We start from the raw sequence: 16,547 nt of genomic DNA on the forward strand, positions 1-16,547 counted from the left end.
CTGTCTATCGGCGTACCCCAAGTCTCTGTCCTGGGCCCTCTCCTTTTTTCCATATATACCTGCTCTCTTGATACGCCAATCTCCTCTCATGGTTTTCAATATCAACTCTATGCTGATGACTCTCAGATTTACCTCTTCACACCGGATATCACTGCAGGAGTTCAGGCCCCAATTTCAGCCTGCCTGCCTGACATTGCCACTTGGATGTCTCACTGCCATCTCAAACTGAATATGGCTAAAACTGAACTCCTTATCTTTCCGCCTAAACTCGCCTCCCCCCGTCCGCCATTCTCTATTTCAGTGGATAATGCTATCCTCCTCCCTGTCTCATCAGCTCACAACCTTGGAGTGATCTTTGACTCTTCTCTCTCTTTCTTTGCTCAGATCCAGCAGACTGCCAAATCCTCTCGCTCTTCCTCTATAATATTACCAAAATCTGTCCTCTTCTCTCTGAACACACGACCAAAACCCTTGTCCATGCTCTCGTCACCTCACGCTTAGACTACTGCAATGTACTTCTCTCGGGCCTCCTGCGTACCCACCTCTCGCCTCTTCAGTCCATTCAAAATGCTGCTGCTCGACTCATATTCCGTGAGAGCCGCTATTCTCACGTTACTCCTCTCAAGTCGCTTCATTGGCTCCCTGTCCATCTCCGAATACAGTTTAAACTCCTCTTACTGACTTACAAGTGCGTTCGCTCTGAAGCCCCCCCTCCATATCTCTCTTCACTTATCTCCCCCTATGCTCCTCCCCGTGATCTCTGTTTGTCAGGCAAGCCCCTCTTATCTGTACCCTTCTCTTCCACTGCCAACTCCAGACTCCATCCCTTCTTTCTTGCGGCGTCGTATACCTGGAACAGGCTACCTGAATCAATACGTTGTATTCCCTCCCTAGCAGCGTTCAAATTCAAGCTAAAAGCCTACTTTTTTGAATCTGTTTTCAACTCCTAACTCCCACTCACTGCTGTCAGATACCTATACCCACTGTATCACTTCCTCTACCATAATCTCCCCAACCCCGAAATGTCCTGTCTAAATTAGATTGTAAGCTCTTCTGAGCAGGGACCGTCTATTGTATGTTAAAATGCACAGCGCTGCCTACGCCTTTCAGCGCTTTAGAAATAATAAATAGTAGTAATGTGTACATAACCAATAACATTTCAGCATTTCTATCAATCGGAACATTCCCAGCAAACACCATAAGTTGATGATCTTCATAGTCATAGCAGCCCCCTAGTTTTTGTACATTTTGTACAATTGTTTAATATTTATCTTTTCTACTCCACTCAGAATTTTGTAGACCTTTTGCCATATCCTCAGCTGTGTCTCTTCTCTAAGCTGAAGAGCCCCAACTTTTTAAGCCTTTCCTCATATGAGAGGAGTTACCCCCTAATCATTTTGGTTGCCTTTCTTTAACCTTTTCTAATTTCCCTACATCTCTTTTTGAGATGCAGCAACCAGAATTGTATGCAATACTGAAGGTGAGGTCACACTATGGAATGATATAAAAAGATTCAGTGGCCTAGCATGTGGGGAGGGGAGTTGACCACCCCAGGCGCACTCTTGGCACCCACCCACCCCTTCAAATTCTTTGGTGGCAGCAGGAAGTGATATCGGAGGAAGAGCTGAGGCCAGAGTGAGCAGCATCTAGGCGGAGATGCTAGCTGCCATTGAAGATTTTTGAAGATGTGTATGATTTGGGGGGGGGAGAGAGCATGATGGGGAGAAGTACATGAGGGAGGGTGTGATGGGTGCCTCTTTCCCTTGCTTTTTCGCTAGAAACATTATAATCTTTGTCTTATTTTCTATTCCTTTCCTAGAATTGTTTACTTTTTTGGGCTGCTGCTACACGCTGAGCAGAAGATTTCAACATATTACCCATGATGATGCCTAGGTCTTTTTCTTGTTTAGTGACTCCTAATGTGTATGAATGGGTCTGCTATGGCAGTGCATATTGAGATTATTAAAATACAGTAATGCTATTCTATTAAGAACTGAACTGTTACCAATGTGCTACGATAGAAACATTTTAAAGTTTTCTAAATACAATCGAGTTTGATTTCAATGCAAGTGGCCAGACCCAGGTTTTGTGACAGTTTGCATATATTGTTAGAGAAAAATGTGTAGCAAAGTTTGAAAAAGATGCAATGGAATTGTTTTGACAACAATTGCCTATGTTTAGTATGTATTGTATTTAAAAGCATAGGTTGTGTTTAACACCTCATTTTCATCATTTCTACTTTATTAGGTGGCGTTGAAACTGTGGATTCCGGATGGCTGACATGTCAGACAGAGATTAGATTACGTCTGCATTATTCTGAAAAAAATCCTGTGTCTATATCCAAGAAAAAATTTAAAAACTCTAGATTTAGGTATGGCCATTTTAATGGGATTTGAAATCACTGGTAGATTAAGTCATGATTTTTAATGCTGTATTTTACAGACTTGCTTTCATTTTTATTTTAGATTCCCTTACAATAACATTTATCCTTGTTCTGTGATAACTTAGCAACTGTATTACATGAAAATAAGAAGTTATGTTTTGTTTTTTGTTGTCTTTCTGAGACAATTTATGTTTAATCTACTCTATCCATGCTAAAGTAAAAATTTTAAAAAAATCAGAGAAGGATTTGTGGAAGAAATAAGAAGTTGGAAAAATCAATATGCTTGCTTTTAAATATCATCAGAAGTAGGAGATCAACAGTTTTTACACCTAAGCAGCAACGAGACCAGCCACAACCACCGAGAGCACACAGACCCGATCCTACCAAAAGTGTGAACTCTTCCCCCCATGCAATCCGCTAAGAAGATCGACTGTCGGCTCCGGGCGGCTTTCCCGCAGAGGAGAGAATCCTGCATTCACCGTGGGCCTCATCTGGGGCAGCCTCCTTGGAGCGGCTGGGGCACGGGCAGTGTGTCTGGGAGGGAATGCATGGATGGGAGAACATCGCAGGGGAGGAGACATAGGCATCCTGGGACTGTCTGCCAAGTCTCTTCCCTGAAGAAGCCCTTTCTGGAAACGTCAATCGCTCCTCCTAAACTTACTTGCTCCACTTCATCACTGACGCTGAAACCGTGGATTGAAGACAAAGTTTTATTTTATTTTTCTTTCCAGCTTATGATTTATCTTTAATCTTATCTATTGTTTTGCCTTTTGTCTTTGTTTTGTTCTATTTCTATCATTTAAATTTCTCCAGAATTCTACTGTTCAACGGCTCCCCCTTCTGCTTCTATTCCTTTCTCTCCTCTCTTCTACCTTCCAAAGTATTTAGATCAATGCTGTCTTGTTAAAATGTTTATTTTATTTTTATTTTTCCTCTAACTCTACTTTTCACTTCTCTATTACCCTAAAGGTACTTTAGTTAGATTGTGAGCCTTCGGGACAGTAAGGGAATTTTTCAAGTACCTTTCTTATTTCTAATCTTAATGTATATTTTCTGTAAACCGCTTAGAACCTAACGGATGTAGCGGTATATAAGAAATAAATTACATTACATTACATTACATACTTCTAGTAGAATTCTGCGCTATTGCACAGCACAGAATTTTCACAGAATTCTGTACAGAATTCTACGCAAACCTTCCATTCTGCTGCTGTCCCCGTCCTCTCCTTCTCCTCCACATGGGTCTGGCCTCTCTCCATCTGACAGACCCCCCCCCCTTATGCAATCAGACATACCTGCAGGCCTCCTAAGGAAGCAGCAGTGGCGGCAGCTGACCAGCAGAGGCAGCACTGTGAATGGGCTGCTTGTGCCCCGTCTCTCCAGGGCCTTCCTTCTACTGCATCACTTCTGTCGATGATGCAGCAGAGGGAAGACCCTGGCAGGGCCAGCTGCTTGAGGATGGCCACAAACATCCTGTTCTCTGCGCTGCCTCTGTCATAAGAATATAAGAATTGCCGCTGCTGGGTCAGACCAGTGGTCCATCATGCCCAGCAGTCCACACATGTGACGGCCCTCTGGTCAAAGACCAACGCCCTAACTGAGACTACCCATATCAGCGCACGTTCTTGTTCAGCAGGAACTTGTCTAACTTTGGCTTGAATCACTGGAGGGTGTTTTCCCTTATAACAGACTTCGGAAGAGCGTTCCAGTTTTCTACCACTCTCTGGGTGAAGAAGAACTTAATTATATTTGTACGGAATCTATACTCTTTCAACTTTAGGGAGTGCCCTCTCGTTCTCCCTACCTAACAACCTGTCCTTATTTACTAAGTCTACCCCTTTCAGTACCTTGAATGTTTTGATCATGTCCCCTCTCAATCTCCTCTGAGGCGAAGAGGCCCAATTTCTCTAATCTTTCGCTGTACAGCAACTCCTCCAACCTCTTAACCATCTTAGTCACTCTTCTCTGGACCCTTTTGAGTAGTACCGTGTCTTTCTTCATGTACGGAGACCAGTGCTGTATGCAGTACTCCAGGTGAGGGCGCACCATGGCCCTGTACAGCAGCATGATAACTTTCTCCGATCTGTTCGTGATCCCCTTCTTTATCTTTTCTAGCATTCTGTTCGCCATTTTTGCCGCCGCCGCACATTGCGTGGAAGGCTTCATTGACTTGTCGATCAGAGCACCCAAGTCCCTTTCCTGGGAGGTCTCTCCAAGTACTGCCCCGGACATCCTGTATTCATGCATGAGAGTTTTGTTACCGACATGTATCACTTTACATCTATCCACATAAGAACTTAAGAATTGCCGCTGCTGGGTTAGACCAGTGGCCCATCATGCCCAGCAGTCCATTCACACTTTGTCCCGGTGGTCAAAGACCAGCACCCTAACCAAGACTAGCCCTAACAGTGCACATTCTTGTTCAGCAGGAACTTGTCTAACTTTGTCTTGAGTCCCTGGAGGGTGTTTTCTCATATAACAGCCTCCGGAAGAGCGTTCCAGCTTTTTACTACTTTCTGGGTGAAGAAGAACTTCCTTAAGTTTGTACAGAATCTGTCCCCTTTCAACTTTAGAGAGTGCCCTCTCGTTCTCCCTCATCTGCCATGTCGATGCCCATTCCTCGAGCCTGATTATGTCACCTTGTCAGCTAGCAAGCTACCACTGCTGCTGCTCTAGGAGGCCCTGCAGGTATGTCTGATCTCACCAGGAGGGGTGGGGTCGGTCAGAAAGAGGCCAAACTCAATGTGGGAGGAAGGTTGGGAGTGGGGACATGGATGCTGGACCACAATACAATTTAGGACGGGTGAGGAAAACATGGATGTTAGGCCCGTGATGGGAGAGGAGGGGACATGGATCCTGGACTGCATGTGGGGTGGGGGGAGAGAGGAAGGGACTAGGATGCTAGACCCATAAGTAAAGAGGGAAAAGAGGTGAGAAAGAAGAGATGCTTGACTGTAGAGAGAGGGAGAGAGATGCCATACCATAGGGAATGGATTCAGGGTGCAAGTGAGAGAGGTAGTGGGTAGGTTGAAGGGACATGGATGCTGGACCCACAAGTGGGAGTGGATGGTATGGTAGAGAGGAAGAGAGAGTGACCAAGACTAGAAAGGGGATGGGAAGGGAGGAATAGATTCTTAGTCAGTGGAGAGAGAGATGTCAGACTATAGGTGCAAGTGAGAGAGGGGTGATATTTAGAGGGAGATAGAACTGCAGTTGGAGTGAGAGAGGGAACTGAGGAGACTGGAAACTGAGAAAGGAAAAGTCAGGAAGGAATTTCAGGCCTCAGGATAGGAGAATTCTATTCAAAATACTACAAATAAACTGCAGAATTTTCAAAATTTTGTGCAGAATTCTGCCAGAAGTAATTTTACCGCAGTATAGTAAGGAAAGGAGCTCATGTATGGGGGGAAGAAATAAGTGTCTTGCTGATCAGAAGTGAGAATTGGCAATTTATCCTTATTTGAAAAGCCTGTATTTTGCTTTAAATTGTTTGGCACTAGGAAACCAATTTTCTTACCAGAAGGTTGAAATTGATAGTTTTAGGGGCCCTTTTACCAAAGCTTAGTCTGTGTCAAATGCTATGAAATCCATTTTATATCTTGGTTTCTTAGCACTTCTCCCTCCATATTCTCAGGGGTTAGGGGCAAAGCCGGCCTGCAAATAACTTTATTCTATCTTATTTGCAGTATTTTTGATAAATCCCTTGCAAATACTGTGAAATTGCAAATAAAACTTATTGATATTCGCAATTTTTTTTTTTTCTAAAGTTATGTCTTGCATTGTACTGTACACTTTAGCAGTACAATTCAAGTACTATACAGTATTAAAGCATGGTTCATATGCACAGTGCAAGTGCTGAAAAATGGAATTTTCTCTCTGCATGCTGAAGCAAGTGCTGAAAAAGTGAAATTCTCTCTGTATGTCATTTAGGGGGGTGTGTGGAGCAAGCAAGATAAAAATTGCAAATAATCGAAGTCGCAAGTGCTGAACGCGCAAATATGGAGGGAGAAGTGTAGTATGAACTAAGCTTTAGTAAAATGGCCCCTAAGGGACCAGAATCTGCTTTGTGTAGGGATCTTAATAAATAATATAAAAGCAAATTGAGAAACTGGATTGAAAATAAGTTGAATTGTATGTGAATTTCATAACCTTCCTTGATTCTAAAACTGCAAGTTCGCTTAATTATTCAGAGTACAATATTTTTAGCTGGCCAACTATAGTTTTTATATGGCATCATCATAGCACTTTATCTAAGGACAAGCAGGCAGCATATTCTCACGTGTAGGTGATGTCATCCATGGAACCCAGCATAGAGAGTCAAAAAGTTTACTGTCACTTTAAATCTTTAAGACCGCCTGTTCCATGCATATGCTGGAATGTACGCAGGTGAGGCTAGACTCATTTAGAGCACTGGTCTTTGACCTAGGGGCTGCCGTGTGAGCGGACTGCTGGGCACGATGGACTACTGGTCTGACCCAGCAACGGTAATTCTTATGTTCTTATGTTTCCTTTCCACCCAGCGTCTTGCAGGACCATCAGTTTGCAGTTTTCCAACTACTGTATGTTTTTGTGCCTTCCTGTTTCATTTTTTCCTTAGTTTTAGTGTGTTTCTGTAAGTTTTAATGGAGTCTCTCTAAGTCACAGGTGTCGAAGTCGGTCCTCGAGGGCCGGAATCCAGTCGGGTTTTCAGGATTTCCCCAATGAATATGCATTGAAAGCAGTGCATGCAAATAGATCTCATGCAGATTCATTGGGGAAATCCTGAAAACCCGACTGGATTCCGGCCCTCGAGGAGGGACTTTGACACTCCTGCTCTAAGTGTAACAAACTACTGTATTTTTTTTGTGCTTTCCTGTTTCATTTTTTCCTTAGTAATTAGTGTGTCCAATGCCTAGGTTCTGACCATTGAGATATATCTTGTATGCTCTGCTATCAGTTGCAAAAGGGGTCGCTAAAATCCAGGAAGTTGCAATTCAAGTTGTTTTTTTTGTCAACTTTGCATGCATCGATTATGCCTGGAGACTCGGATGCTGATGTTAAACCTCAAACTACTGCAGCAGCATCACCGGCACTGATGGCTTCATCTTTCTCATTGGTGCTACTGTTGTCAGAAAGCTAAGAAGCATAAGCATGTTTCCCCATCTAAGCAGACATCGGCATCGTCTCAAGCACCTTCACCATCAACACATTCTAAGCGTCGATGCACCAATGCCAGCTCACCATCACTGCAATTGGTGTCTTTTCTGAGGCTTGCCTCAACATCGAGGTCCCCAATACCTCGACACCAGATGCAGACTGCGCCTTCTGTACCCTTGCCAATATTGGTACCAGCACCATCTCTGCAAGATCAGCTTAAGAGCACTGTTGCAGAAGGAAATAGCTGGGATGTTACAGCTGTACTTTGTACAGGTTCCTGCATCAACACACCCAGTCTCAGCCCAGTTTGAGCACTGCCAATTGAGGCATCAATCACAGACACCACAGTGTTGAACATCTAAGTCGAGGAGATATCTTCCAGAGAGCACAGCTCATCATCTAATCTAATCTTTGGTTTATATACCGGGTCATCTTCCAGTGGAGCTCAACTCGGCGTATGACTCAGACCTGTCATCACACTTTTCTAGCAACCACCCTGACTTGTTGGCAGATGAGTCCTATGGGATTCCTTCTAATCCATCTCATCCACCTCTTTGACGAAGGTCGCCTCCAGAAAGTCTCATTTACAAAGTTTATCTGATGGAGCAAGTGCTTCCAGTTTAATATGGAATTTGAGTCTGAGCCTTGAGCAGAACTCATGGATGCTCTTGACCACAAAGAGTGGCCTAAGGACTTCTTAAAAGTTCTTCTTCATAGTTTTGCCAAGTTCCTCATGAGAGGCTCCTGAGGAAATTAGAGTCATGGGATAGGAGGCAATGTTCAATTGTGGATTAAGAATTGGTTATCAGGCAGAAAACAAAAAGGTATGTTTAAATAGCCATTTTTCTCAATGGAGGAGAGTAAATAGGGATCTGTACTAGGACCCGCGCTATTTAACTTATTTATAAATTATATGGAAATTGGAACGACGAGTGTGGTGATTAAATTTGTAGATTACACTAAACTGTATAAAGTTGTGAAAAACTGCAAGAAGACCTTAGGAAATTGGAAGACTGAGCATCCAAATGGCAGATGGAATTTAATGTGGACAAGGCAAAGTGCACATTGGGAAGAAAAATCCAAATCATAGTTGCTGGATACTAAGGTCCACCTTGGGAATCAGCGCTCAAGAAAAAGATCTGGGTGTAATCGTGGATAGTACGTTGAAACCTTCTGCCCAATGTGCAGCAGTGGCGACCAAGAAAGCAAACAAGATGCTTGGAATTAGTAGAAAAAGGATGGTAAACAGGACTAAAGAATGTTTTATAATGTCTCTATTGCTCCATGGTGTGACTTTACATTGAGTAAGGCATTCAATTCAGGTCATCTTATCTCAAAAATTATATTTGTATATCCTCTTTTTTCAAGATTCATGAAAGGCCTTTATCATATGATATCATACCATCAATTAAACATCCTCCAGTTTCTTGGAATCTTATGTTGTACTTTCCACTCTGATGAAGCCTTTCTTTGAAAGGGAAAAAGATTGGGACTTGTATACAACCACATTCAAAGCAGCTTACATACAGGTACTTCAAACATTTTTCCTATATGTCCTGGTGGACTCGCAATATATCTAATGTACTTGGGACAGTGGAGGATTAAGTGACTTGCTCAGGGTCACAAGGAGCAGTGGGGATTTGAACCCACAACCTCAGGGTGCTGAGACTATAGCTCTAACCACTACACCATACTCTCCTCCAACCACTTGCACCTTCATTTCTCAAATATCTCACTTGGAAAGTTACTTTCCTCATATTTCTCACATCTGCATGTCAAGTAAGTGAACTTCAAGTGCTTGTCTCAGATTTTTCTTACTCAACGTTCTACCAGAATAGGGTGGCTCTTCACGCTCATTCCAAATATCTCCTGAAGGTCATCTCTGAATTCCATCTCAACCAGTCTATAGCTCTTCCTATTTTCTTTCCAAAACCATATTCTCACCCTGGTGAAGCTGCACTCCATACATTTGACTGTAAATGTGCACTTGCTTATTTCTTGGATCGCACTAAGCATCACAGAATTTCCACTCAGCTGTTCTTGTCATCTGATCCAAAACAGAATTGGAGCTCCTGTTTCCAAGAGAACCATCTCCATATAGCTGGCGGACTGTATCTCCTTTTCTTATGCTCAGGCTGGGCTGACACTTGAAGGCCATATCACTGCACATAAAGTTCAAGCAATGGCAACTTCAGTAGCTCATCTACATTCCACTCCCATTGAGGACATCTGAGAAGCAGCCACCTGGTCCTCAATGCAAACCTTCAAATCCCACTATTGTTTGGAGCATCATTTCAGATAAGATAGTTGCTTCAGCCAAGTAGTTCTGCAAAATTTATTTTCTACTTAGATGCCAACTTCTCTCCATTCCATTTGGTTTCACCAGGCTCAAGGTAGTTATCGGTAACCCTCTTCTCAGAGGCATGATCTTGGCAGATAGGGAATTTGTCTTCGAATAAAGCATAGTTACTCACCTGTAGCAGGTATTATCCGATAGCAGCAGACAGATATTCTCACAACCCTCCCACCTCCTCTAGTTGGCTGCTTAACTTTGTTACTGAACTGATGGTCCCATGAGCCGACGTCAAGTGGGAAGGCACCAGCACGCATGTAGTATGGGTTGTTTTAAAGATTTAAAGTGACAGTATACTTTTTGACTGTCCATGTGAGAATATCCACCTGCTGCCCTCAAATAACACCTGCTACAGATAAATATGCTGTAGTTATTGCAGGATTAAAGGTACAAGTTGTAGTTATACTGCAGCACAGTCTCTCTAGTCATTACCATTGAGTTTCTTTCTACCTTCCCCGAATCCTGTTAGCTCAAAGTTTAGAGATTAGGCTAATTGAATTTAGGGCAGGAATCTGAAAATCTGGCCTTTGAGGACTGTAAACAAATCAGGTTTTCAGGATATCCCTGATGAATATTTTGAGAGAGATTTGCATACTTGCCATCTGTTTTATACACATCCCTCATGCACATTCTTTAGGAATAGATTGATATTATAAGTGGTTTTATGGCTTTTGAGGGCCAGAATTTTTAAGATCCCAGAAGAGGGATGATGTAATGTTTGAAAAAGAAAGAGGCAGAATTGTTTTAACAAACATAAACCTATTCTTTAGAAGATATTTAGAAGTGTTTCCTTAATATCTTAACAGTTTCATGAAATGTTAATTTTCTCCCACGTTTTAATCATTCAGCACCCTGTTACCCACTCCTCCCATTCCTTTCATTATCTTCTCAAGTTTCAAGTTTATTAAATTTTTGATTGATCGCTTTGTCATATTTTCAAAGGTCTTCCCAAGGTCTTCAATAAAGATGTCTCCATTTAACTCCTTGTTCCTTCCCCCATCCTCATACCCTTCCCAGGATTTTCCCGGTTATATCTAAGACTATTCCTTCTTTCTCAACTTTCCCATGTACCTGGCCCCCAGTGTTCTTCCAGCAATTCTAATCTTCCCCCTTTGTATTAAACATATTCCTCTAATCTCTTAATTTTTCCAAATGCCTAAACTTTTTTTTCCCAACTTCCCAAGAGTAGCAATTAATTGTACTTCCAGTATGCCATGATCACACATCTGGGTGCTGCTAGCCCCATATTTAATATCTTCTGTCCTCAAATATTTTTTGGCATGTGAACAAGAGCAAAGTGTATTTCTTATTGAATCCCATTTATTTTATAAAAGATTTCAAATCTGTTTTTTTCAGCTGTTTATTGGTCCAATTTTATAAGACAGTTGCAAATATAAGATTTTTGGCCCATACAATAGACTGAGAACCCAAAATATTACATTCAAATTACTATATTACTGTACTAATAGGATATATCTCGACCCCATTCCTGGGGTAAACCAGTTGCAAATTTCTCTATTCCTGTGGATTTACTGGGGTGACCACGGCCTGTTTTGGGGGCCTGTATACTACACCCAGATACAAGCATTTTTCGTTTCCTCTGGCCAGGTTCACCCAGAGTGATTCCCCGGTGTAGTTGACATCTGTGATTCTGGTGACTTTGATGTTATCTCTAGTGTATAGTGCTACCCCACCCCCAATTCTTCCCTCTCTGTCCCGACGAAGTAAGTTGTATCCTGGTATAGCCATGTCCCACCCATGTGAGTCTGTGAACCAAGTCTCAGATATCGCTATTACATCGAGGTCGGCGTTCGTTATCTCTGTCTCTAATTCTAGAATTTTATTGCCTAAGCTGTGTGCATTAACATACATAGCCCTCCATACTTTATGTTTGCTAAGACCCTGTGTAGAAATTCCCGCCTGAGTTTGAGTGGCTTTTATATGATTGTTTTTACTGTGTGAACTTACCTCGGTCTCAGAAATAGAGTGTCGATTCACCTCTCCTGGAAAATTACTTACTGCGCTAGTACATGAGTGGGTACCCTCCCCCAACTTACCTAGTTTAAAGCCCTTCGGAGTAGGTGGGCTAGTCGATGTCCGAAGACGTTCTTGCCTCTCCCTGTCAGGTGGAGTCCATCTGGTCCCTGCAGTCCCTTTAGTGCCTCTCCATGGTCCAGGAAGCCGAAGTTCATGTCCCTGCACCATTCATGTAGCCACTCGTTCGTCCTCTGGATACGCTCCTCCCTGGCTCTTCCCTTGTCTCTTACAGGGAGGATCGAGGAGAAGACCACCTGCGCTCCCATCTGCCTCAGCTTCTCACCCAGGGCTCCAAAGTCCTTAGGTATGTTCTCTGGGGTGTTCCTGGCAGTGTCGTTCGTACCAACGTGAATAAGGAGCATGGGGAAGTAGTCCTCGGGCTTGATGAGTCGGTCCAGGCAGGCGGTTACGTCCCGGATCTTGGCTCCTGGCAGGCAGCAAACCTCTCTCGACTGCATATCCGGTCTGCAGATTGGTCCCTCGGTGCCCCTCAGCAGGGAGTCCCCAATGACTACTACTCTGCGCTTCTTTGAGGGGAGCTGATCTATTAGTCTATTAAGTCTATTAAGAAGTAGATGATGATCGATGGTATCAAAAGCTGCCGAGAGGTCGTGAGATTAGAAGCACTGATTTATGTTGATCCAAGTAGTATTGAATGTTTGTTGTAAGACCTATCATTGAATATTCTGTAGAATAATTGGTTCTAAAACCGATCTGGTTGGGGTGTAATATATGAGTTTTCTCAATGAAGCTGTTTAATTGATTGAATACAATTTTTTCTATTAGCTTAGTGAAGAATGGCAAGTTTGCAATGGGTCGATAATTTGATTCTGATGAGATTGGATCTTTAGGATTTTTTATTATTGGACGGATGATTGCCTCTTTCCATTCTTTTGGCATAATGCCTGTTGTTAGACTATTTTCAATCATGGACCTAATAAAAGGTCCGAAAAAAAATCGTTTTAAGAAGGATGGAGAGATAGAATGAGGTTCCGCACCTTTGATGTTAATACTTTGTAGTAATTGTTGATATCTTTTTGAAGGTGTGTTCTCCAGAATTGTACACAATATTCTAAATTAGGCTTCACCAGAGTCTTATACAGGGGCATCAAAACCTCCTTTTTCCGTACTGGCCATACCTCTCCCTATGCACCCTAACATCCTTCTAGCTTTTGCCATCACCTTTTCAACCTGTTTGGCCACCTTAAAATCAGTGCATACTGTCACACCTAAGTCCCATTCCTCTTTCATGCACAAAAGTTCTTCGCCCCCTAAACTGTACTTTCCCTTGGGTTTTTGCAGCCCAAATGCATGACCTTGCATTTCTTAGCATTAAATCTTAACTGCCAAATTTCAGATCACACTGCAAGCTTTGCTAGGTCCTTCCTCATGTTATTCACACCACCAGATTTTGCAGATTTTGATATCATCCACAAAGAGGCAAATCTTACCTGGCAGTCCTTCAGCAATATTGCTTACAAAAACGTTAAAAGAACAAGCCCAAAAAACAAATTTTGAGGCACAGCACTGTAACATCCCTTTCCTTGGAACAATCTCCATTGACCATGTCTCCTTCCACTCAGCCTATTCTGACCTAGTCCATCACTAGGGCCCATATCGAGGGTACTCAGTTTATCTATTAGACACCTGTGTGGAACACTGCCAAAAGCTTTGCTAAAATCTAAATACACCACATCTAATGCACTACCTCCTATCCATTTCCCTGTTCACCCAGTCAAAGAAATTTGATCAGATTTGTCTGACAAAGATCTTCGTCTAGTCAATCCATGTTGCCTCAGGTCCTGTAATCCACTGGATTCTAGAAATGCCACTATTCTGTTTTTAAAAATGTTTCCATTAATTTAGTTAAAGCCCTACTTTATCCTTACTTCCACTTTTGTGAAGAGGGACCACATCTGTACTTCTTCAGTCCTCCGAAGTTCCTCCCAAAAGTTGTCTGAGTTCTATCTCAACTAGTGTATAGGTCTACCAGTCTTATTCCCAAGACCACATTCTCACCCTGGTGAAACAGTTCTCCACACCATGGACTGTAAACAAACCCTTGCTTACTATTTTAGATTGCACCAAGCCTCACACAACAACCACTCAACTTTTTGTGTCCTTTGACCTTAACAGACTTTGAGTTCGTCACCAAGAGAACTATCTCCACTTGGCTAGTGGACTATTTCCTTTGCATATACTAGGGCTGGACTGACACTTGAAGACCGGGTCACTACTCATAAGGTTCAAGCTATGATGACTTCAGTAGCCCATCTTCGCTCTACACCCATTGAGGACATCTAAAACAGCCATTGGTCCTCAATCCATTCCTTCACTTTCCACTACCATTTGGAGAATCATTCCAGATGGGATAGCTGGTTTGGTCAAGCAGTTCTACAAAATGTATTCTCTTTCTAAATGCCAGATTACCCTCCAACCCTTTGCCAGGCTCATATTTAACTAAAACACTCTTCCTAGAGGCATGATCCTGGCAGCATGAGAGTCCCACATGTGAGAATATTATACTCGATTGTCCTCAGTGGACAGCAAGGTGTATATTCCCACACATGGTGACATCATCCACGGAACCCAACACGGAGCGTCAAAATGGGCCCTGCGACTCTAAATTTTCTAGAACCTCCCTTACTATGCATGTGCTGGTGCCTTCCCATGTGACATTGGCTCGTGGGACTTGCAATTTAGTAAGAAAGCTAAGAAGCTAACTAGGGGAGGTGGGTGGGTTGTGAAAATATATACCTGCTGCCTCTGAGAACATTTGCTACATGTGAGTAACTTTGCTTTCTCTGAGGACAAGTAAGTATAATCTCATAACCTGTCTACCTCCTCTTGTGGACTTCTTAGCTTTCTTGCTGAAGTATAAGTCCCACTCACACACAGTATGGGTGGTCCTAGAAAATTTAAAGTGGCAGTGCACATTTTGATGGTCTGTGCCGGGTTCTGTAGATGACATCACCACATGTGGGAATTTATACCTGCTGTCTTTGAAGAACACCTGCTATAGGTAAGTAATTTTGCTTTCCTGGAGAGTATTCCAAAAGGACCTCAAGTTGTTTAATTGGTATGCATAATTTTAATTCTTTGCTTCGCCCTGGTAATACTTTCCTGAAAGCCTGATTTGGGATGATGGAACAATTATAAGTGCAATGGAGGGAAAAATAAAATGTTATAGATTTTGTATGGAATGGAGCCTGGGTGGTAAATGTAGCAAATATTGATGTAATTTATGACACTGTAGTTTGAGCCAATCAGACTCATTAAAGTATTTTTTAACTTCATTAGTATAGTTAACAGCTGTAGGAAAAGGACTTAAAGAATTATGTAGATCAGTCATTATCAACCTTTCTGTGGTTATGATCACAGCCAAATATTGCACCCTTCCCCGAAAGAGCAGAATAAGAATGTACAAGGAATGTTAAAGAATTTATCTACCTGCGTATGAAAGAAAGTAGCAAGTGTGTTGAACCAAGTCTGTGCATGTTGTGACATGTCTCAAGGTTACTCATGCACAGTTGCAGCTCAGTACGAGTCTAACATTCCAAGAGACAGGATGTCAGGAGAGTTCTCGTGCAAATCAAGTTAGAAACTTATAGATTTGGAGCACTGTTCAGTGATTACATTTCTCACAAAAGAAAGGAAAAGCTTAATAAACGCATGACTGCAGTTTATGGTGAATTTTTCTCATCATCCTGCAAAGTAAAATTTTGGAGCAAGCAGTTTAAGTGGGGTAGAGAGTCCATTGAAGATGACGCTCACACTGGACAGCCTGTGGAAACAACTTCCACATAAATGTGCAAGAAAGTTGAAGATTTAATTTTGTCAGATGAATTAAGGTTTCTCAAATAGCTGAAGAAATGGGCATCTTGGCAGGTACATTCTGCAAAATAATTCTTGAAAAGTTGGGCATGTCCAAAGTTAGTGCAAGATGGGTTCCAATGCTGACGCCATGTCAGAAGGCCATGAGGCTCCAGTGCTGTCAGGAGAAATTGGAGATGCTCTGAAGTCCAAGTGAATTTTTTTTTCATCATTTGGTGACTGGAGATGAGACTTGGGTCTATTACAGAGATCCTGAGTCCAAAGTGGAGTCAATGCAGTAGATGCACAAGTCAGCCCCCACACCAAAAAAACTCAGAACAGAAAAATCTGCAGGCAGTGTCATGGCAACTGTCTTCTGGGATGATGGGCTTTTGCTTCTGGAGTTCATGCCACATAAGACAATCATAACTGGGGAGAATTAAATCAACACAATGATTGCTTTGTGGGAGTCAATCAAGGAGAAAAGATGAGGAAAACTCACAGCAGGCATACTGTTTCTCAACAATACACTTGTCATGACAATCACAAGCTGCCATCAGAGAAAGTGGGTTTCAGCAGCTGAACCATCCGCTCTACTGTCCTGAGCTGGCTCCCTTGGATTATTTCTGAGTTCTGAAGAAATCTCTCAGTGGACAGCAGTTTTCAAGAGCTAAAGACATCGACGAAGCTGTGTTGTCCTAGTTTGAAGGTCAAACAGAAGAATTATTTTCAAAGGGGTTAAAGTCATTGCAGGGGACTATATTGAAAAATAAATATTTTTTTGAAAACTCTTCTATCCTATTCAGATAAATTATTGAATGCCCC

General features: G+C 42.3%; 1 protein-coding gene across 1 annotated transcript in view; it reads left to right on the plus strand.

Moving 5' to 3' along the window:
• The window catches only part of GPCPD1 (glycerophosphocholine phosphodiesterase 1), a 234,105-nt gene that overhangs the window by 99,758 nt on the left and 117,800 nt on the right, over positions 1–16,547 (plus strand). The window contains 1 exon segment of the mRNA XM_033936285.1: positions 2,248–2,371. Within this exon segment, the coding sequence (XP_033792176.1) occupies positions 2,248–2,371 (124 nt within the window).

This window comes from Geotrypetes seraphini, chromosome 3 (assembly GCF_902459505.1).
Source record: "Geotrypetes seraphini chromosome 3, aGeoSer1.1, whole genome shotgun sequence".
NCBI classification, from domain to species: domain Eukaryota; kingdom Metazoa; phylum Chordata; class Amphibia; order Gymnophiona; family Dermophiidae; genus Geotrypetes; species Geotrypetes seraphini.